At 44.0% G+C, this 23,757-nt stretch overlaps 1 protein-coding gene across 1 annotated transcript; it reads right to left on the bottom strand.

Moving 5' to 3' along the window:
- Positions 1–7,924: 7,924 nt before the first annotated feature.
- LOC136399469 (zinc finger protein 154-like) lies at positions 7,925–16,564 on the bottom strand. The gene is made up of 3 exons (XM_066374657.1): positions 16,365–16,564; positions 10,512–10,635; positions 7,925–9,715 (listed from the first exon to the last, which is right to left on the bottom strand). The coding sequence occupies exons 1-3, from the start codon at positions 16,395–16,397 to the stop codon at positions 8,229–8,231; spliced, it is 1,644 nt and encodes a 547-aa protein (XP_066230754.1). The 5' UTR covers positions 16,398–16,564; the 3' UTR covers positions 7,925–8,228.
- Positions 16,565–23,757: the final 7,193 nt, after the last annotated feature.

Raw genomic sequence — 23,757 nt, 5'->3', positions numbered from 1 at the left:
TTCTTACTTACCGGTGCTTGTACGCCCACTTCTCCTGGAGCAATGTTGACGTAAATTATGGTTATGAACAGCAATCCTGCGGAGTTCTTCATGTCTGTAAGGAATTAGGCTACTTTTGGGTTACAGCAGAGTCTATTTGTTTTATTAATCTTTCTGGTAACCATCGAGCAGAGTGTGATTCTCTAGAATACACGCAATACTGAACCACGCCCCCATATAAGGACTGGATCAGGACCATGCCAGGAATTGTCTAAAGGATCTTTCCACAGAACGGAGGTGTACTTTGTTTGAGTGGATGATTGCCAAAACCTCTGAGCTGCAGAAAGTCCCTGTCTAAAGTTAAAAAATTTAAAATGAATAAAGTATGAGATAACAAATTACAGGGTGTTCCTTTTGTGGGGTACCATTCCCCCTTTTTTATTTAGAGTGCATTTTATGGTCTGATTAGCTCTTTCTACTATGCCTTGGCCTTGAGGATTATAGGGTATTCCTGTGATATGTTTAATGTGTAGTTTTGTACAGAAATCTGCAAAACGAGAACTGGTGTACCCAGGTCCATTGTCTATCTTTAAAGAATTTGGTTTTCCTATAAAGGAAAGGGCCGCTAACATGTGGGATATAACATGTTTAGTAGCTTCTCCTGTTTGTAATGAAGCAAAGATATAGCCACTAAATGTATCTATTGATACATGGATATACTTTAAGTTTCCAAGTTCAGGGAAATGTGTAACATCCATTTGCCATAATGCATTAGGTAATAGTCCTTTGGGGTTAACCCCCAAGTGTGGTGTAGGTGCTGTTTGCAAGCACTGAAGACAATTTTTTACTACTTGTCTAGCCTGTTCTTTAGTTATTTTGTGTATGAGTCTTAAAGTTTTTTCATTAAGGTGATGTAGCTGGTGAGTCTCTTGAGCTGTGGGAACATCAGCCTGTGCTATAAGGGCAAGGAACAAATTTTGTGTGCCAGCATCAGCCATTGCATTGCCTTTAGATAAAGGGCCAGGAAGACCAGTATGAGCTCTTAAATGTCCTATATAGAATGGTTGTGTTCTCTGATGGATTAAAGTTTGTAATTGTCTAAATAAATCGCTGGCAGTGGAGACAGTTTTGATTTGTCCTACTGTTTCAAGTAATGGAACTGAGTGTGCAATATAAGCACTATCTGTATAGATGTTTAAGGCCTGATTAGGAAATGTAGCAAATACAGCAATGACTGCATGTAGTTCAATGAGTTGAGCAGAAGAACACTGTGTATGAAATCGAGTTACTGAATTATTGACTACATAGACGGCTATTCCATTTGAGGATCTATCAGTAAACACCAACAAGGCATTGTCTAGGGGTTTGTGAGAAGTCTTAATAGGGAAAATAAATTCATGTCTATTTGCAAAATCTAGTAATTTATCAGGAGGATAGTGATTATCAATATGGCCACTATAAGAAGCTAGAGCAATGGGCCATGCCTCAGTGTTTTGCATTAGCCAATTTGTTGACTAGTGTAGGGTAAAATTAATTCATCAGGTTCCTTCCCAAAATAACATTTTCCTTGATTTCTGCCTATCATTATTAATTGGGATGTAGCCATGTAATATGGTTCCAGAACCGTTTTTGGTGATGCAGGTAAATGAAGCCATAACAAAGGAGATTTTTGCCAAAACACAGCTGTGGGAGATTGTTTAGTTGTACAGATTATTAATTTTAAAGGCTGTTCATAATCAATGAACATAGTGCCTTGATTCTGTATAGCTTGTTCTATTAGTTTCAGTGATTGTCGTGCCTCTGGTGTGAGTTGCCTAGGAGAATTGGGATTTGCATCGCCTTGCAAAATGTCATATAGAGGTTTTAGTTCATATTTGCTGAGTTTTAAATAAGGAATTAACCAATTAATATCTCCAAGTAGTTTTTGAAAATCATTGAGTGTTTGTAATTTATCTAGCCTTAGTTCTACCTTTTGTGATGTAATATGTGTTCCTTGCAATTGAAATCCTAAATATGTATAAGGGTCTGTTAATTAGACTTTATCAGGGGCAATGACTACTAGTCCATGATTCTGCAGAGCAGCTTTCATGTCTGCATAGCATTGCAAGACTTGAGACCCATTTTTTCCTGCTATAAGAATGTCATCCATATAGTGAATAATATACATTTGAGTCCATGAGTTTCTAACTTGTTGAAGAGCAGTGGCAACATAAGATTGACATAAAGTAGGGCTATTGGCCATACCTTGAGGAAGAACCTTCCATTGATATCGTTTCATAGGTTCTTTAAAGTTAATGGATGGCAAACTGAAGGCAAATCTTTTTTGGTCCTCTGGGTGTAAAGGAATAGTGAAAAAACAATCCTTCAAATCTACTTATTATTTTATAATATCCCAGAGGGATGGCGGCTGGAGAAGGGAGGCCTGGTTGTAAAGCTCCCATTAAAACCATAGTTTTATTAACCGCTCACAAGTCCTGTAATAGTCTCCATTTTCCTGATTTTTTCTTTATAACAAATATAGGAATGTTCCAAGGAGAGTTGCTTTCTATAATATGTCCAGCTGCCAATTGCTCCTGTATCAATTGATGTGCAGCCTGTAATTTTTCAGAGGTCAGAGGCCACTGATCAACCCACACAGGAATGTCAGATAGCCAACTTATCTTATCTGCATGAGCTACAGGAGAATCAGCAGCCCCTAGGAGAAATACCCTAAACCTGTTTTTTGAGAATTCCCGAAGGGGTTAAAGGCTCAATTATGCCCTGGTTATCTTTGCCTAAACCTTTCCCAGGAATGTGTCCTTGATTAAGCATTTGAGCTATAATAATGGTATTTGGACTGCCCATAATCATTCCCATTTGAGATAAAAGGTCACGTCCCCAAAGATTAATAGGAAGTCCTGCAATTACAAAGGGTTGAATAGTTCCTTCATGATTTTCTGAATCTTTCCATGTCAAGAGTTTTGAACTTCTTTCAGGGTTAGTGCTCTGTCCAATACCTTTCAAATGAGTAAAAGTTTCCTCTAATGGCCAAGAAGATGGCCAGCACTCCTTTTTTATTATAGTCACATCAGCCCCAGTATCGATGAGTCCCGAAAATTCTTTTCCATCTAACCATAGTGTCATAATTGGCTTTTGTGGGGTAATGGTTTCAGCCCAATATACATTAGATGAACCAAACCCTCTGGACCCTCTTTGTCCCCCGACAACTTTATTGCTAGTAGATAACATAGGCAATAACAGTAGTTGTGCAAAGCGTTGGCCAGAATTAATAGTATTAATATTGCGAGGAGAGGCAACCATAACTTTGATTTCTCCAATATAATCATTGTCAATTACCCCTGGGAAGACTTGTAAACCTTGTAGGGTGACACTACTTCGTCCTATAATGAGTCCAAATGTGTTTTCAGGTAGAGGCCCATAAACCCCAGTAGGGAGAGCTTGCACCCCCATCTCCGGGGTTAATACTGTGTAGGTGGAGGAACAGAGGTCCAATCCTGTGCTCCCTGGCGTGGCTCTGCAGAGGTCTGAATGGATTGTTGTGGGTTGGAGGAACAAAACTCATTGCCCCATAGATTTGCTTGTTTTTCAGGGCCTGGGGCTGGCCCCGCTTCCCGTTTCCCTGAATCTGAGGCAGTGGATTGCCTTGGGCATCTGTTTTGGACTTACATTCATTTGCCCAGTGATATCCACGCTTGCAGCGAGGACATAACCCAGGAGCTTGTTTGCCTTTAGATGAAAAAAGTCTTTCTTGCCCTTACAGTTTCTAGCAAAATGCCCTGTCTCACCACAATTATAGCACTTATTATTTCCCTGTTGTGCTAAAAACTGTTTAACTGTGAAACCTTGTAATGCTGCAGCCATGGCTAATCCTTGCTGATAGGCTGAGCCTATATCCGAACACAGGCGGATATATCCACTTAAATCAGTCTTTTTCTTATAGGGTCTTTTGGCGGCCTGACAAGCAGCGTTAGCACTCTCAAATGCAAGTTGTTTTACAAAGTCAGTCCCAGCATCAGCGCTGCCAAAGATTCTACCAGCTGCTGTAATCAATCTATGCACAAAATCAGCAAAAGGTTCGTCAGGACCTTGTTTGATATTAGAGAGGCGCTCATGTCTCCTTTAGTAGGGAGTTTCCTCCATGCTCTAGTGCCTGCGGACTGTATTTGAGCAAACAACCCAGGATCATATTGCATTTGATTATCACTAATAGCAAAATTTCCTTCTCCTATTAACATATCAAAAGTCCAACCATTATTGGCCTGAGCATTTCTTCTAGCTGTGTCTCTGCAAACTTCTACATATTCTGATTTCCACAGTAGATAATCGCCGCCTGCTAAAGTGGCACGAGCTAATGTTTGCCAGTCACTGGGAGTAAGCCAATGTTCTGCTATTGATTCTAAAATAGCCATTGTGTAAGGGGCAGTAGCTCCATATTGAGCTACGGCAAGCTTTAACTCTTTAATAACTTTAAAATCAAAACCTGCATGATGCCTCCAAGCTTGTCCTTGAGCATCAGTAGTTTCAGTGACCGGATATGCCTTTGGTCCTTCAGTTATTGACACAAGAGGAGCAGAAGGAGATTTAAGAGGCCTTTGTTTCTCATTTCCCTTAGTGGGAGGATGATTCTTATTGGTAGAAGGAGGCTTTCCAGTTTTAAGTCTTTCAAGCTGATTTATTAAGTCCTGATGTTCTTTTTCTAATTTAATCTGTTCTTTTAAATATTCTATTTTATCTTTTAACTGCTTTTGAGGATCTATGATAGGGAAAGCACTAGGAGCTGAAGGCCGTGGTGCTGTGTAAGGGGGTGGCCGATAATCATCATTGTGATATTTAGCTGCTTGTTCTGCTATCTCATCCCAATCAACTTCCTCAGGGTCTGCTTTAGACGACTCCTCCTCACTTTGATCTTCCTCATTTGTACTAGATTCATTAGAATTTTCTTTATCTACTTCTAATTCAGTTAATTTTGGATAAATTTTTGAGATTTCAGTTTTCTTACCGTGAGTTTTCTTTTTCTTATCTAATTTTTTTACATTTAGCCTTAGGGGGAAGGGCAGTGGCCACTTCTTCTTCAGTCTCTAAGGATATGAGATCTTCCTGATTCTTTTTCAGTTCTGGAGTTTTTGGATTAGATTTAACTTCTTGTAAAATAGCTTGTCCTTTTTCTACTACATTAGCTACTACAGGATCAGATTGTCTTTGTGACAATAATTCATTTATAAGATTCCAATAAGAAAAGGCTGTTACAGGGACCTTTTCAGGTCCGAAAGTATTATAATAATCCTGCATAGCATCACCTACTCGTTTCCATCTTTTCGGGTCAATAGTACCTTCAATAGGAAACCAGGGACAAAGATCTTTTATATAATCAAAATACTTGCATAACTGTTTAACTTTAACATTTACTCCTCGTGCCTTTAAAGCTTGTCCTAACTGTTCCACAAATAACTCATGCTGACTTATTTCTTGCCCCATGATCGTCGCATTTACTCACCGGCCCTGATTTTCTCAGCAGGTTCCCGAGAAATGTCCGGATTTGGGTGCACCCGATGCGACATCCTTCACTGGATCCCCTATCTTCGAGCCCCGCGTTGGGCACCACTTGACCCATCCCGCAGGTCGAGCAACGAAGACTCTAAGTGGGGAGTGAGGATTCTACGAGGCAAGAGGCACAAAGAATGGAGACAAGACAGGATTCTGATCAAGTCTCATTTTATTACAGACAGGTTACAGATTATATAGGGGAATATACGTGAGAATAACAAGCTGAGGAATGAGGATGTGATTTCATGAAAGCTGAAAAGACAAAGCCTATTCATAGAGAGAAATTTCCTGCACAAACAGGCAGTGAGAACTACCTGCAGGTATGCTTCTGTGAATCACCTCAGGGCGTAATGAGGCTTGAACTGCAGGCAAGTAAACAGCCAAGTTTCACTTAGGCAAGCTGTTCCTTTTACAGCTCCTCGGGGTATCTGCTGACCCCAACAGGAAATCAATTTGTTTTAAATCAGAAAATCTTTCTTTTAAATCAGCCGATAGAATATTCAAATGATTGACAATAACAAGTAAAGCGGTATCAGTTACTTCACATTTTTGGAGCTAATGAAACTGTTTAAAGTTTTTGTTGTTAATATGTTTCTGACATAACTCAATATTGGTAATGAAACCAAATATCTTTGCTTTTGCATCGACAAGAGTTTTATTTGTTCCTTGAAGTTGCTTATTTAATATATTTCGTTTTTCAAAGATATCGGCTAAATAACTCACAAATGCTTTACCATCTATTGTTAACAGATACTTCATTTCAGGTTTGTCGCTTAAAAAATCACTAAGAGTATCAAACAGTTCCATAAATCTTTTCAAACAGTTTCCTTTAGATAGCCATCTTACTTCAGTATGAAGTAAAAGTCTCACATGGTCTTCATTTTGTTCTTCACAAAATAGCTTGAAAAGACGCTCACATTTGGCACTAGCTTTAATAGCATTAACACACTTTATTACTGTATGTAATACTTCATTCAGAACAGGCGAGATGTTTTTAGCTACCAAGTTTTCCCTATGAATAACACAATGCACAAGAATCATTTCTGGATTTGCATCTTTCATCAATTTTAAGCAGCCATTTTTCTTGCCCATCATATTGGGAGCACCATCTGCAGCACAAGATGTTCTATTTTTCATTGGTATATCATTGACATCTAAGTAGTTTTTTAGCTTATTATATATATCTTTGGAGGTAGTGGTGCTTTCTAATCTTTTACAGAACAACGTTTCTTCAGCAAAATGTCCTTTATCAATATATCTTACGTAAGTTATCAATACTGCCTGTCTCTCAAAGTTGATTCATCCATTTGCAAGGAGAATTTTCTTGTTTTCAGCTTTTCAATAAGTTGTTTTTCAATATCCTCACTCATTTCGTCTATTCTTCTGCTAACAGAATTGTTACTGAGTGGCATAGCTTTTACATCTTTGTCATCTTTTTCAAGAACCGTTTTAAGAAATGCTGATATTGACGGTTTTATTAAATTCTCTCCTATAGTGTGATTTTCTCCAGTTTTAGTGATGAATAAAGAAATTTGATAACTAGCCTCAAGAACTTGATTATTAGTTGAAGTATGAGCAGTAAATAGAGACTTTAATGTTCTTTTTTCAAAATTTTTCTTTAAAGTTTTAAAGTAACTCAAATCTGAATTAATATGAGCACTATGTTTCGCCTTCAAATGCGCCTCAAGATGACCTCGTTTCATTGATTCGTTGGTCAAGCATTGCTGGCATAAAAGACAAAAAGGAGTCCGCTCATCGTGAACAGCGGGTATGAACTCAAATTTTAAATATTCCTCCGAATATTGACGAGTTTTTTTCTTGCTTGCACCACTCATTTTACTATGGGCTATAATAAAAATAAGATCAATTAAAAACTAATATTAAAATATGTGTTAAAATATATTCAATGTGACATAGAGTAAACGTATACTAAAAATTCATATTTATTTAAATGTATATAACACATTTACTACACTACCACCGCAAATCAAAAGGTATCTATATTTTTTCCACTTGACAAAATTTTCTGGAAAGTTATGCTTCTAAAATTAAAATTGTCGTGCATGCACTATTATAGCCCCAATAATATTTATAAAATATTATTGCTTTCTAGCCCCGATGCAAGAAGTACTTAATAAAGAGTTTAATATTGATAAAAATAAAATCAAATACTTACCAATTATATCTATACAATATATATATGTATATTTATTAAATCAACGAGCTTTTACAACAGTTTTGACTGACACTTATTTCAAATTAACACCAACTGAATGATGTGAAACACTACAGAAGTTGCGATGGGCCAATTAGATGAGAATAACTACGTTGTTTAGCGAGTTTTAAAACGTCCGGGGTTCCCCGCGGCAGACAGCACGGTGAACCAGGATGAAGTTTACTTGACGACGCCAATCACCCAGTTGATATTTTGGTCTCGTCAAACGAAATTATACTTAATAATTATTTACCGCAATTATTTAAGAATTGCATTTTTTGTTAAATTTGGCACTGATATCTAGCATTGCATTTAAATGGCCCGGGGCGAAAGAGTTAAAGTCGTGTCGAGTCCATTTTCAAATTGCCCCCCTTAACTATCGAATTGCCCCCCTGTGGGGCGTGGGCCCCACGTTGGGAAACACTGCACTACACCCACGTTTAAGGTGGTGGGTTTTGAGGCTAAAAGATTTCCCACATTCACTACACTCTTAAGGTCTTCCTCCCATGTGACCTCTCTGGTGCTGAGTGAGGCTTGAAGAATGGCTAAAGGATTTCCCACATTCACCACACTCATAAGGCTTTTCTCCAGAATGAACTCGACGGTGTTGAATAAGGTGTGAGTGTTGTCTAAAGGTTTTCCCACATTCACAACACTCATATGGATTTTCTCCAGTATGAATTCTCTGGTGCTGAATGAGGATAGAGGTATTGCTAAAGGATTTTCCACATTCGCCACATTCATAAGGTTTTTCTCCAGAATGAACTCGAAGGTGGAGAATAAGGTGGGAGCGTTGTCTAAAAAGTTTCCCACATTCACAGCACTCATAGGGCTTTTCTCCAGTATGTATTCTCTGATGTTTAGTAAGCGCAGAGCTTTGGCTGAAGGACTTCCCACATTCACTACACTCATACGGTTTTTCTCCGGTGTGACCTCTCTGATGTTGAATGAGGATATACTTGCGGCTAAAGCACTTCCCACAAATACTGCACTCGTTTGGCTTTTCTCCAGTGTGACCTCTCTGGTGTTCAATGAGCTTAGAGCTTTGGCTGTAGGACTTCCCACAATCACTGCACTGATATGGCTTTTCTCCAGTGTGAACCCTCTGGTGTTGAATGAGGGCAGAGCTTTGGCTGAAGGACTTCCCACAGTCACTACATTCGAAGGGCTTTTCTCCAGTATGAATCCTTTGATGTTGAATGAGGTTAAATTTGCGGCAAAAGCACTTCCCACACACACTGCACTCATAGGGCTTCACTGCAGCGTGAATTCTCCGGTGTTGAATGAGGTTAGAGCTTTGGCTGAAGGACTTCCCACAATCACTACACTCATAAGGGAATTCTCCAGAATGAACTCTCCTCTGTCGAATGAGGTTAAAGATTTGTTTTAAGGCATTCCCACAATCACTAGACTCATACAGACTTTCACCAGAGCAGACACCCTGATGCTGATCAAGTTTGTGGTGGCAACTGGCAACTTTTTCATTTTTACCACATTGGTGATTATTTTTTCCACTGTCAGAACCCTGCAATCTCCCACTGTCACTGTGTGGCTCCTCACTGTTAGGAGTAGCCTGGTGCTGAAGGAGTCCTGAGATGGCCAGGAAGTCCTCCCCAACCTTCTTACAGGTAAAAGGCGCCCCTGATACACAGAAGTTGCACCTGGTCACAAATGAGGCCCCATCCATATCTCCCTTCCAGGGCTCTTCTCCTCTGGCCTGGCTCTGTTGCTGGTGAAGGTTTGTACAGATACCAAAGCCTCTTGCACCTGTGTCACTAAAGAATGCTTTCTGCTCAAGGTATGCTTCTGGGAGCTCATTCAAGTGTGAAATATCTTTCAAGACTGAGACACAGAGTGCACAGGGACGGGTGTTCTGAGTTGCTAGAGGTGTCTCATAAGCACTGACCTCTGACTCTCCTACAGATAGACTTTTCTCAGAAGAGGGCTTCTTCTCATCTTCCGTTTTATGCCAACAACCTGAAAGCAGAGAAATGCTGAGAAAATGGATGCTGACTTTGGTGGAAGGAGGAAGTGCCTATACAAAGGTGTGTCAGACATAAATTGGTTCCATGGGTGTGTCTGAAAATAAGGTACCCAAGGGCAGGTTGAATAAGGGGCTAACTGGCATTACTGGGCCTCTGAAGATCACAAAATAGAGGAGACATCATCAAACAAAGGATACAGAGATGGCATCCACCACATGGAAGAGAAAGCAGGATGTCCAACTTATTCTTTTACTAACAGTGTTTAACAGGGCTTGTCTGCTGGAGACATGGGCAAGCTGTACAAAAGGTTATGGCCTTGGCCCTGGCTGGCTGGCTCAGTGGTAGAGTGTCGGCCCAGCGTGTGAAAGTACCGGGTTCAATTCCCGGCCAGAGCACACAGGAAAAGCATCCATCTGCTTCTCCACCCTTTCCCCTCTCCTTCCTCTTTGACTCTCTCTTTCCCTCTCATAGCCAATTCTCCACTGGAGCAAAGTTGGCTCAGGTGCTGAGGATGGCTCCATGGCCTCCGCCTCAGGCACTAGAATGGCTTCAGTTATAGTGAAGCAACGCCCCAGATGGGCAGAGCATCACCCCCTAGTAGGCATGCTGGGTGGATTCCAGGAGGGTGCATATGGGAGTCTGCCTCCCCGCTTCTCACTTCAGAAAAATACAAAAAAAAAAGGGGGGGGGGAATTAGCAGAGCCCATGGTCTAGCTGTAAGACAAATCTACCTCTGGAGAAAAAAAGGCAGGAAGGATGTCATCTCAAGAGAGATGTGAAGGTCTTACCCACAGATGCTACAAGGGCAAAGATCTCCAGCATCACGTCGCAGTACAGAAGTCTCTGAGCCTCATTAAGGAGCCCCCACTCCTCCTGGGAAAAGGCAATGGACACATCCTCCATGCTCATATCCTGTCATAATGGGAACAATTCATTCCATGAACAGCTTCTCTCCAAGGATGCCAAGTCTATCATACCCCCCACCATCTATATCCATCTGCTCCCTCACTGTATTTCACACCTCAGAAAAGTTATCAGCCTGACCAGGCGGTGGCACAGTGAATAGCGTGTCAAACTGGGATGCGGAAGACCCAGGTTTGAGACCCCGAGGTCACCAGCTTGAGCACAAGCTCATCTAGTTTGAGCAAAGCTCACCAGCTTGGACTCAAGGTCGCTGGCTTGAGCAAGGGGTTACTCGATCTGCTGAAGGCCCGCAGTCAAGGGACATATGAGAAAGCAATAAATGAACAACTAAGGTGTCAAAACGAAAAACTAATGATTGATGCTTCTCATCTCTCTCCGTTCCTGTCTGTCTGTCCCTATCCATCCCTATCTCTGACTCTGTCTCTGTTAAAAAAAAAAAAAAAAAGGTATTGGACCTTGGTGTCACAGGAATCACTGTCTCTCCCTTTATATTCCTATGGATACTGTGTGTTCCCCCAACACTATAACAACGGGTAAACAGATGATATTTTAGCTCAAGGCCAGCATGTTGCTTATTGTCAATATGGTAGGGCTCAGAAACATAGGTTACAGAGAGGTGACCATAGAGAGAGTGTGAATGATTTGACACTGATCTTGTAAGGCCTATTCTCTCTTTTTATTTATTTATTTATTATTTATTATTATTTTTTTTTGTATTTTTCTTTAGTTGGAAACGGGGAGGCAGCCAGACAGACTCCCGCATGCGCCTGACTGGGATCCACCCGGCATGCCCACCAGGGGGTGATGCTCTGCCCATCTGGGCTGTTCCTCTGTTGCAACCAGAGCCATTCTAGCGCCTGAGGCAGAGGCCATAGAGCCATCCCCAGCGCCCGGGCCAACTTTGCTCCAATGGAGCCCTGGCTGCAGGAGGGGAAGAGAGAGACAGAGAGGAAGGAGAGGGGGAGGGGTAGAGAACCAGATGGGCACTTCTCCTGTGTGCCCTGGCCGGGAATCGAACCCGGGATTCCTGCACGCCAGGCCGATGCTCTACCACTGAGCTAACCGGCCAGGGCCTCTGTTTGTTTGTTTTTTTGTGACAGAGACAGAGAGAGTCAGAGAGGGACACACAGGGACAGACAGACAGAAAGGAAGAGAAATGAAAGCATCAAGTCTTCACTGTGGCCCCTTAGTTGTTCACTGATTGCCTTCTCAGATGTGCCTTGACAAGAAGACAAGAAGGCTACAGCAGAGCCAGTGACCCCTTGCTCAAGCCAGCAACCTTGGGCTCAGGCTGGTGAGCCTTGCTCAAACCAGATGAGCCTGTGCTTAAGCCAGTGACCTTGGGGGTCTCGAACCCGGGTCCTCAGCATCCCAGTACAACGCTCTATCCACTGCATTACTGCCTGGTCAGGCAAAGCCTATTCTTGTGGATCCGATTGTACCTACAAGACAAAAAACAGATCATCACCCTTCACTCTTATGACCTCAGTCCCAGGGCTGTCAGACCATTAGTTGACACTACCCTGTATACCATACTTTTGTCACAAAGCGCCATTCCCAGATGCACAACTTCAAAGGTAACACAACCATGCCATGATGAGGACAGTTTGCTCCCTGATCAGCTTCTTTCCCTGGATTTTAATTTCACCACCTCCCTAATCTAGCCCCTCCTTACCGTTTGCCCTTTCCCATGCCAGCAGAGATTTTCAAGCCTGGGATGCAAAGATATTCACTTTTTTTGAGAGAGAGAGAGAGAGAGAAAGGCAGGAAGCATCAACTCCTAATCGCTTTCACATTAACTGAGCATTGATGCCTTCCAAGGGAGGAGAGCGAGAGGCACACACTTGTATTGTGCATGTGATTGCTTTTCGTACATGCTTTGACCAGAGCCAAGCCAGTGTCCCCTTGCTCAATCAAGCAAGTACACTCGGGCTTTTAGTGCCAGTGACCTTTGGGCTCAAGCTGCCAAGCTTTGGGAACATGTTGATGATCCTCTGCTCAAGCCAGTGACACCATGCTGATGAGCCCGCTCTCAGAACTGGTGACTTCAGCATTACAGGATGACACTTTTATCCAGTGTGTCACCACCAGTCGGGCAGATATCCACTATATCATATTTCTACTGATCAATGTATTAGCTTACATGAACAACAGGAAAGAGAGAAGAGAAATGGTATGTATAAGAGCTCTGGACCTGCCATGTAGGACCACACTGCCACTTGTTTTCAGGCTATTCTTCCGGTGTCCTCATATTATTTCTTCCAGGGTCCTGGGGCCGTAGACTCACACGCGCTGTCTGAGTGAACATCACTCTTTCTACCCTAGCCTCCTCATGCCCTGACCATAGTCATCTTGTTGGCCTCTCTACTCATTACTCAACATGTATGGTTCAGAGAATGCGCAAATTCAAACTGGTTCAGTACCACCCAGACTCGATGCTTCCCACTGAGAGAGGCAGCCTTGCATTCTGCTATAAAGACCTCTCTCTCAGACTGGTCCTAGCTTCAACCGCACCTACAGAGAACCATATAAGTTCTCAGATATCCACAGCCCTCCTCTAAGGGTGCTACAGTTGATGTCCCTTTACCAGTCAGTCTTCCTCTCTCTGTCTCACTGTCAGGAGGTCCAGCCCAAGTGGCAATCTACATCATACCCAGTGAGTCTCCCAGATGACCACGTATGCACCTGCTAATCCACCCACCTGCTGGCAACAACCGAGGCCACACACAGGGTCACAACAAAATCCTGATTGAGTTTAAAGGAGTGAATACACACCGGCCCGTCTCACCTTTTGTGAATTCCTCGTAGGTCATCAATCCATCTTGCTTCCCAATCATCCCTTGAAGGCTTTGGCGATTTGGCAGCCCACACCCTCTATCCCACTCTCTACAAGACCACTTCTGTCCCTAAGCTGTCACCCTAAGGTGACACCCACCTCCCAAAACCAGGGGCCCCAACAGAATACCCTGTCGTCAGGCCCACCTGCTTCTTTCTGGGCTGCTACTGTCATTATCACCCTGAACAGGATTCTGCATATTAAGGTGATCTACAGCTCCTCCCTGATCTATACACTCCTCACTACCAGAAATCTCCACCGTGAAATCCTCTTCAGAGTTTCAGACTCCCATGAACTGCTCTCTGAAACATCTCATACGCCTAACAGGCCCAACAAAAAACTCCTGATGTCCACAGTGAAAACTGCTTTGACTACAACAGATTTCTGCATCTCACTTGATGGTGCTTCCACACCTCCAGCTCTTAAAAAAAAACAACAACCTTCAAGTCATCCCAAAGTCCTACCTCCCTCCTCTCTCAACCTCAAAATGAGAAAACAGGTGGCCACATCTAAGACACTGACCCAGAATCGAACTGCTTCTCCCACCTCCACAGCCACTATTCTGGTCCAATCACCATCACACTCACCCAGACTACTGCAGCAGCCTACACCTTGGTCTTTCTAGCACCTTCCTCACACCCACAGTCTTCCCCATGCTGCTGCCCACAGGGAATCTGTATAGTAGGACACAGGCCGGATCAGCTGTCTCCACAGCTCCAAATCTCCCATTGCTCCTAACTCATGCACGATAGACACCCAACTTGTCACAAAGCAGCTCTAGACTTGACTCCTGTCCCTCTGTTCTCAATTTCTATAAGAAAGGATACCTACCTGCAGGTCCCTGAACCAGCTCAGTCTCCCAGCCAAGTTTTTTGCATATTCTGGTATCCATGTGTGGGAAGACCTCCTACATCTCACTCCACTGGTTGCCAAAAAACAGGAACCAGTCCTGGGAAGTAGGACCCTGGGTTTGGTGTGTGTTTAAGGTCCCAAGGTTCCAGTAATGGGTGACTAGCAAAACAGTCCCAGGCCATACCAGTGGGAGGTCCTAAAATAAGGTCCACAAACCAGCACCCATAAGCTATTCTGCAGTTGCAGGACTCTGTGGAAAGAGAAAGATCTTTTGTGAGCCTGGCAGTCACTCTCAAGATCCATGGGCTCAGGCCACTAAGTGTCCTTATCCAGGAGAGATGACCTCATTACCTCAGGGCCTTAGACCTCAGGCCAGGCTCTTCTTGCCAGTTACTTACCTTCTTTACAGGACATCACCTACCTGTCCCTAACTGCGATCATCTCTCTTTCAGTCTGTCCTTCCTCTGAGCAGTTTTTGGAAACCTTTAAAATTCTACCTCAGATAGGCCTGACCTGTGGTGGTGCAGTGGATAAAGCATTGACCTGGAACACTGAAGACGGCAGTTCAAAACCCTGGGCTCGCCTGACCAGGCGGTGGCACAGTGAATAGAGGATCGGACTGGGATGCAGAAGGACCCAGGTTCGAGACCCCAAGGTCGCCAGCCTGAGCGCGGGCTCATCTGGCTTGTGCCAAAAAAAAAAAAAAAAAAAGCTCACCAGCTTGGACCCAAGGTCACTGACTCAAACAAGGGGTTACTCGGTCTGCTGAAGGCCCGCGGTCAAGGCACATGTGAGAAAGCAATCAATGAACAACTAAGGAGTCCCAACGAAAAACTGATGATTGATGCTTCTCATCTCTCTCCGTTCCTGTCTGTCTATCCCTCTCTCTGACTCTCTCTCTGTCGCTGTAAAAAAAAAACACAAAAAAACCCTGGGCTCGCCTGGTCAAAGGACATATATAAGGTGACCTAAGGTGACCAATTGTCCTCCTTCAGTGAAGACAACCCTTCTTTTGGAAGTTCCTTCCTCCCTCGAAAAGTGTCCTCCTACATGTCCTTTTTTATATTGGAAAATTAATCTGTAAATGTCCATATTTGATTGATGAAGAGTCAATCTGTTGCATGTGATGTGACGTATTTGTATCTAAATGAGTACTTTATTCTTAAAATTATTAAAAATTAATAGGCATGTAAGCTTTTATATTACAATATAAAATATTACAAATGTTTTTATTATGCATTGATCATATTCTAGTGCAGGGGTCCCCAAACTTTTTACACAGGGGGCCAGTTCACTGTCCCTCAGACCGTTGGAGGGCCGGACTATAAAAAAAACTATGAACAAATCCCTATGCACACTGCACAAATCTTATTTTAAAGTAAAAAAACAAAATGGGAGCAAATACAATATTTAAAATAAAGAACAAGTAAATTTAAATCAACAAACTGACCAGTATTTCAATGGGAACTATGCTCCTCTCACTGACCACCAATAAAAGAAGTGCCCCTTTCGGAAGTGCGGCGGGGGCCGGATAAATGGACTCAGGGGGCCGCATGTGGCCCGCGGGCCGTAGTTTGGGGACCCCTATTCTAGTGTATTAGTGTTGCAATCAATAAATGTTCCTTTTATTTACAATATTGTTTTCAATATTGTAATTTTTGTCCTTTCCATTGTAAAAATGTTGGTCACCTTAACATATGGGAGTTGATGCTTCCTGCTCCTCCCCCCTTCTCTCTCTCTCTCTTTCTCGCTCTCGCTCTCTCCCCTTCGCCTCTCTAAAATGAATATTCAAAATCCTACCTAAGATAAAGTCTCTCCTTTGGTCACACCCTTCCATGGCCCCCAGCATCCTGAGAATGAAAGTAAAACTACTCAGAACCAACCCTCTGGCACCCTGACAAACCGGTGTCACCCACGAGCACCTCACGGTCCGGGACGCCGCAGCCTGGGCTGCAGAACGTAAACGGCCCCCGCACCGGGCTCCGGGTTCGGAGGGGTGAGGCGGTAAGGGCCTGGGGTACGCGCTCACCTCAGATAGGTGCCTCAGCGCGGCTGCCGCCATCGACTGCGAGGCCCGGGTACCAGTTAGGAGCGGTTAAGACTCAGGGTTAAGACCCGACTCTGCACGCGGGACGACGCCCTTGACTCCTCTTCAGCTGAGACCCGCAATCTGCAGCCTCTGACTGGGGAACACTTCTGAAGAGGTACACTGGACAGCCACGAGAGGGACGCCGGAAAACCGCCCAAAGTAGGTGGGCCCGCCGGGAAATGAAGCTATCCTGATCTTTCATTGGCTCAATCCCGCCATCGTTGGGCGCATTCCTCTCTGGGTAATGTAGTTTCCCCAGCAGCAGAAGTTTCCTTAGCATCCTAGTCGCTGACCTTGACAAATAGTTTTTTTGGGTTTTTTTTTTAGATTTTAGTTATTCATTTTTAGAGAGAGAGAGTAGAGAAAGAGAGAGAGAAGAGGAGGAGGAGCAGGAAACATCAACTCCCGTATGTGCCATGACCAGGCAAGCCCAGAGTTTTGAACCAGCAACTTCAGCATTCCAGGCCCATGCTTGATCCACTGCGCTACTCCAGGTCAGGAGACAAATAAAGGGTTTTTTTGTGATACAGCCAGTGGCACTAGGAAGTGACAAGTTTAGATTTCAGGTCCCAAGTTTTATGGGAACGTTGTCTCCTACGAACCACTTGTATGGAGACATTATTTCTTTTTCTTTTTTTTTCCCCCCTGTATTTTTCCGAAGCTGGAAACAGGGAGAGACAGTCAGACAGACTCCCGCACGCGCCCGACCGGGATCCACCTGGCACGCCCACCAGGGGCGACGCTCTGCCCACCAGGGGGCCATGCTCCGCCCCCCCCGGGCGTCGCCCTGCCACAGCCAGAGCCACTCCAGCACCCGGGGCAGAGGCCAAGGATCCATCCCCAGCGCCCGGGCCATCCCCGCTCCCATGGAGCCCCGGCCCCGGGAGGGGAAGAGAGAGACAGAGAGGAAGGAGGGGGTGGGGGCGGGGAAGCAAATGCGCGCCTCCCCCACGCGCCCTGGCCAGGAATCAAACCCGGGTCCCCCGCACGCCAGGCCAACGCTCCACCGCCGAGCCAACCGGCCAGGGCCGAGACAATATTTCATTTTAAGAGAGAGGGGAAACATGGATTCGTTGTTCATTTATTTATGCATTCATTAGTTGATCTTGTATGTGCCCTGGCAGGACACCAAATTGAACCTCAGATTGTGACTGTATTTGCTTTTTTTTTTTTTTATGTATTTTTCTGAAGCTGGAAACGGGGAGAGACAGTCAGACAGACTCCCGCATGCGCCCGACCGGGATCCACCCGGCACGCCCACCAGGGGCGACGCTCTGCCCACCAGGGGGCGATGCTCTGCCCCTCCAGGGTGTCAATCTGCCGCGACCAGAGCCACTCCAGCGCCTGGGGCAGAGGCCAAGGAGCCATCCCCAGCGCCCGGGCCATCTCTGCTCCAATGGAGCCTTGGCTGCGGGAGGAGAAGAGAGAGACAGAGAGGAAGGAGGGGGTGGGGGTGGAGAAGCAAATGGGCGCTTCTGCTATGTGCCCTGGCCGGGAATCGAACCCGGGTCCCCCGCACGCCAGGCCGACGCTCTACTGCTGAGCCAACCAGCCAGGGCCTTCGCTTCTTTTTTTTTTTAAATTTTTTAAATTTTTTATTTTTTTACAGAGACAGAGAGAGAGTCAGAGAGAGGGATGGATAGGGACAGACAGACAGGAACGGAGAGATGAGAAGCATCAATCATTAGTTTTTCGTTGTGCATTGTGACACCTTAGTTGTTCATTGATTGCTTTCTCATATGTGCCTTGACCACGGGCCCTCAGCAGACCGAGTAACCCCTTGCTCGAGCCAGCAACCTTGGGTCCAAGCTGGTGAGCTTTTGCTCAAACCAGATGAGCCCGCACTCAAGCTGGTGACCTTGGGGTCTCGAACCTGGGTCCTCAGCATCCCAGTCCGACGCTCTATCCACTGCGCCACCGCCTGGTCAGGCTGCTTCTTTTTATTTTTAATTTTATTTATTTATTTTAGGGGGGGGAGAGAGAAGAGTAGGGGGAGTGACTGTATTTGAGTAGGGAGAGAAGAGAGTTGGAGCAGGAAGCACCAACTCCTATATGTGCCGTGACCAGGTATGCCTAAGGTTTCCAATCCACGATGTTAGCGTCCCAGGTCGACACTTTATCCACTGCACCACCCCAGGCCAGGCGTGACTGTATTTCAAAAGAGCATTTGTAGAAAGGTAAAATAAAGCCAACAGGGTGGACCGTTGTCCTTACAAGAAAGTAGGATGCAGACAGACAGAAGAATGCCCATGTGAGAACACAGAAGACGGCCATCTGCAAGCCAAAGAGAGAGGCCTGAGGAGAAACCAACCGAGCTGACACCTTGGTCTGGCTTCGAGCCTCTAAATATGGGAGAACACAAAATTTCTGTTGTTTCAGTTGCCCAGTGTGAAGTACTTTGATACCGCTGCCAGGGACCATCACAGGGACTATCATCAGCTAGGAAGGAGAAGATATGCAGGGCACCCTCAGGATGAAGGGGGACCCAGTGTTAGGGTAGGTTGCTATATATTAATAAAGAAAGGGAGCACAAGGAATAGGACATCGAGTCTAAACACCAGGGAGCTGAATTGGACAGTAAGTCCACTTCCTTCATTAGAATATCACAGGTTCACAAACTCCTCAGGGAAACCTCCACCCTTGAAAAATCCTCAATGAGGACAGGATCATAATTAGTCATTACTGTGGAAGGAAACATGTGCGCGCGCACGCGCACACACACACACACACACACACACACACACACACACACACTCCTCTCCTGGACACATGCCCAGAAAAAAACACTTCTAACTTCAGAAAAATACAAGAAAAAAAAAAAACACTGTGTATTGAGGTTATCAGAATCCTTACCTTTTGGAAATGCATTAGTAAAAAGTTACACATTAAAAAAAAAAGTTACACATTTACATATGTGGGATTTAAAAAAAATTATTGAGTTTAGAGACAGAGAAAGAGAAAAACAAAAAAAACCACAATTGCTTATTCTATTCTTTTTTTAACAGAGACAGAGAGTCAGAGAGAGGGATAGACAGGGACAGACAGACAGGAATTAAAAGATGAGAAGCATCAATCCCTAGTTTTTCGTTGTGCATTGCAACACCTTAATTGTTCATTGATTACTTTCTCATACGTGCCTTGACCACAGGCCTTAAGCAGACCGAGTAACCAACCCCTTGCTCGAGCCAGCGACCTTGGGCTCAAGCTGGTGAGCTTTTGCTCAAACCAGATGAACCCTTGCTCAAGCTGGCAACCTTGGGGTCTCGAAGCTGGGTCTTCTGCATCCCAGTCTGACACTCTATCCACTGCGCCACCGCCCGGTCAGGCTATTCTACTTTTTTATGCATTTATTGGTTGCTTCTTATATATTCCTGACTGGAAATTGCTAGAATAGCATTCATGGTGGTTAGTTAGTCTTTTCTATTTATAGATATATTTTAATTTTTTATTATATTTTGTGACAGATTAGGACAGACAGGAAGGGAGAGAGATGAGAAGCATCAATTCTTTGTTGAGGCTCCATCGTTGTTCATTGATTGCTTTCTCTTATGTGCCTTGACGGGGGGGGGGGGGGGGCTACGGGCAAGTGAGTGACCCCTTCCTTGCTCAAGCCAGCGATCTTAGGCTTCAAGCCAGCAGCTTTGGGATTTCGAACCTGGGACCTCAGTGTCCCAGGTTGATGCTCTATCCACTGCGCCATCACCGGTCAGGCTATGGATATACAGATATTGATGGACTTACGACCTATGCAACTTACGACCATTCGACTTTACGACCACAATCACTAGCCACGACTGCTCTGTGTCTGGCAGCACAAGCGTTGCCCAGTTGGGTGTACGACAATGCAGACCAGCTTCAGGCAGCACTACCATCTCTGCGTGTACCATTTCAACTGTTATCCCAGACTCGGTACAGCAATTTGTGTTTTGTGTCTTGGATATTTTTCATCAAACCCCTCCCAAGATGTCTACCAAGAGGAAATTGTCTTTGTCTATGCCTCAGCCTGCCAAGAAGGAAAGAAAGGCCATCAATCTCAACAGGAAAATGAGCGCGGGCTCATCCGACGTGAGCATGGGTTCACCAGCTTGAGTGCAGGGGCGCTGGCTTGAGCATAGGATCATAGACATGACCCGAAGGTCACTGGCTTGAGCAAGGGGCCACTCGCTCTGCTGTAACCCCCTGGTCAAGGCACATATGAGAAAGCAATCAATGAACAAGTATGAAGGAGGAAAGAAAGTGAATGTGATCGCACATGTTTATGAAAAACCAACTCTGATAACCCCAACTGCTGCCTCAGATGACAACATCAACAATCCGCAGCTAAGCACCAGCAGCCAATAAAATGTTTTGTATGTTTATATATTTTGATGTTTTGCAATTGGGAAAATGTTTCCTATGGTATTTTTTACACCTGTACTTTGTATTTTTATATGCACCTGTATTTTGTAATTTTGTATGTTTTGCAAATATTAAACCAGTTGTACTGGTAATTCAGTGTTTTACTTAAACTTGACAAATTAAAAAATAAGAAACAAAATGGTGTAGAGATGATACAAATGAACAAAGAAAATTATGATATATAACAATAATGAAAGAAAATTATGATAAAATATGACTTAAAGATTTTTTTTTTTTTTTTTTGTATTCCTCCGAAGCTGGAAATGGGGAGAGACAGTCAGACTCCCGCATGCGCCCAACCGGGATCCACCCAGCACGCCCACCAGGGGCGACACTCTGCCCACCAGGGAGCGATGCTCTGCCCCTCCGGGGGGTCACTCCGCCGCGACCAGAGCCACTCTAGCACCTGGGGCAGAGGCCAAGGAGCCATCCCCAGCGCTCGGGCCATCTTTGCTCCAATGGAGCCTTGGCTGTGGGAGGGGAAGAGAGAGACAAAGAGGAAGGAGGGGGGGTGGAGAAGCAAATGAGCGCCTCTCCCATGTGCCCTGGCCAGGAATCGAACCCGGGTCCCCCGCACGCCAGGCCAACGCTCCACCGCTGAGCCAACCAGCCAGGGCCAACTTAAAGATTTTTATAACATCATTTCACAGTACTGTACATATAGCCTACTCAACTTACGACCAAATCGTGTTAAGACTGGTCTGTCAGAACCAATCGTGGTCGTAAGTCAAGCACTAGCTGTATTGTATTTGAAAATAGCCATTACAAAAATAGAATCTGTCCTTACATCAGCAATATGGTGAGAAAGGAGCACTGAAAAGGGAAGAAGGTGCTTGGTTTCAGGGATGAACGCATGCATGGAAATATCAAAAATGCATATATAAAAAATATGTACCCCCTGGCCAAGTAGATCAGTAGGTTAGAGCATCATCACAATATGACAAGGTTCCGGATTTGATCCTTCAGTAAGGGCATATCAAGAATCAACCAACGAATGCATAAACAAGTAGAAAAACAAAACAATGTTTCTACCAGTTCAATTAAATGGCACATTTTCAGAAAATTTTACTTAAGTCAAACTTTTTTTAAAAAAATGCTTAAAACTGCCTGACCAGGCAGTGGCGCAGTGGATAGAGCGTCAGACTGGGATGCCGAGGACCCAGGTTCGAGACCTCGAGGTCGCTAGCTTGAGCGCAGGCTCATCTGGTTTGAGCAAAGGCTCACCAGCTTGGACCCAAGGTCGCTGACTCCAGCAAGGGGTTACTCGGTCTGCTGAAGGCCCACAGTCAAGGGACATATGAGAAAGCAATCAATGAACAACTAAGGTGTTGCAATGTGCAACGAAAAACTAATAATTGATGCTTCTCATCTCTCTGTTCCTGTCTGTCTGACCCTGTCTATCCCTCTGTCTCTGTAAAAAAAAAAAAAAAAAAAGCTTAAAACTTATCATTTCCCAATCATTTTACTGTTTTACTAAAATTCTTCAGGTTCTTTGTTGCTACTATATCAGTATGTTGGAAATAAAATATAATGGTGTGCTACTGGGATATTTAAGCATCTCCATGTTCTGTGATATCATATTCATAGTTAAAGATTGACCATGATAAAAATATTTATATCAGGGAAACTGAAACCTAGAAAAAGATTTGAAACCTAGAATTCAATGTGAATTACTTCATGTTTACCCTTAAGGTACTGGAAAGTATGTTAACAATGCAGATGAAAATTTTAAGTGTATGGTACAAGTAGTCGTTAAATTTTATATAGAATAGAAAATTAAGGGAAAAAATTTCCTTCCAGTAGTAAAATAAAAAAATAAATAAAGAATTGCTCCATATAGGAAACAAGTTACTCGGGTCATTGAAAAATGAGCAAAATGCCTGACCTGTGGTGGCACAGTGGATAAAGCGTCGACCTGGAAATGCTGAGGTCGCCGGTTTGAAACCCTGGGCTTGCCTGGTCAAGGCACATATGGGAGTTGATGCTTCCAGCTCCTCCCCCCCTTCTCTCTCTCTGTCTCTCCTCTCTTTCTGTCTCTCCCTCTCCTCTCTAAAAAAATGAATAAATAAAAAATTAATAAAAAAATGAGCAAAATTTGAACATGTCTTTTATTCCTGCACTGTCTTCCTATTGGTTACAATAATCATAAAAATAAAAAAGGTTAGATTCGCCTGACCTGTGGTGGCGCAGTGGGATAAAGCATGGACCTGGAACACTGAGGTCGCGGTTCGAAACCTTGGGCTGGCCTGGTCAAGGCACATATGGGAGTTGATGCTTCCTGCTCCTCCCTCTTCTCTCTCTCTGTCTCTCTCTCTCACTCCTCTCTCTCTAAAAAATCAATAAATAAAATATTAAAAAAAAAAAAAAAAAAGGTAAGATTCGCCTGACCAGGCGGTGGCACAGTGGATAGAGCATCTAACTGGGATGCGGAGGACCCAGGTTTGAGACCCCGAGGTCGCCAGTTTGAGCGTGGGCTCATCTGGTTTGAGCAAGGCTCACCAACTTGAGCCCAAGGTCGCTGGCTGGAGCAAGGGGTCACTCACTCTGCTGTAGTCCCCTGGTCAAGGCACATATGAGAAAGTAATCAATGAACAACTAAGGTGCTGCAACAAAGAACTGATGCTTCTCATCTCTCCCCTTTCTCCCTGTCTGTCCCTACCTGTCCCTCTCTCTGTCTCTGTCGCAAATAAATAAAAATTTTAAATGCCCATCATCATGAATTGTTAGGAAAATGAAACAAAACCAAAATGAGTTACTACTACACTGATTTCTAGGGCTAATATGTGAAAAGATTTACCCTAGCAAGAGTTAGCAGAATGGCAGCAGAACAGGAATGTTTATATACTGTGGGAGTGTGCAAAGACAAAGGGAATTACCATTATATACCATAGTTCTGCATTTCTTACAATAAAAAACATTCAACTACGTTGTAACA

This window comes from Saccopteryx leptura, chromosome 3, assembly GCF_036850995.1.
Source record: "Saccopteryx leptura isolate mSacLep1 chromosome 3, mSacLep1_pri_phased_curated, whole genome shotgun sequence".
In the NCBI taxonomy this organism is placed as follows: domain Eukaryota; kingdom Metazoa; phylum Chordata; class Mammalia; order Chiroptera; family Emballonuridae; genus Saccopteryx; species Saccopteryx leptura.
This window is presented reverse-complemented; position numbering and strand designations above follow the sequence as displayed.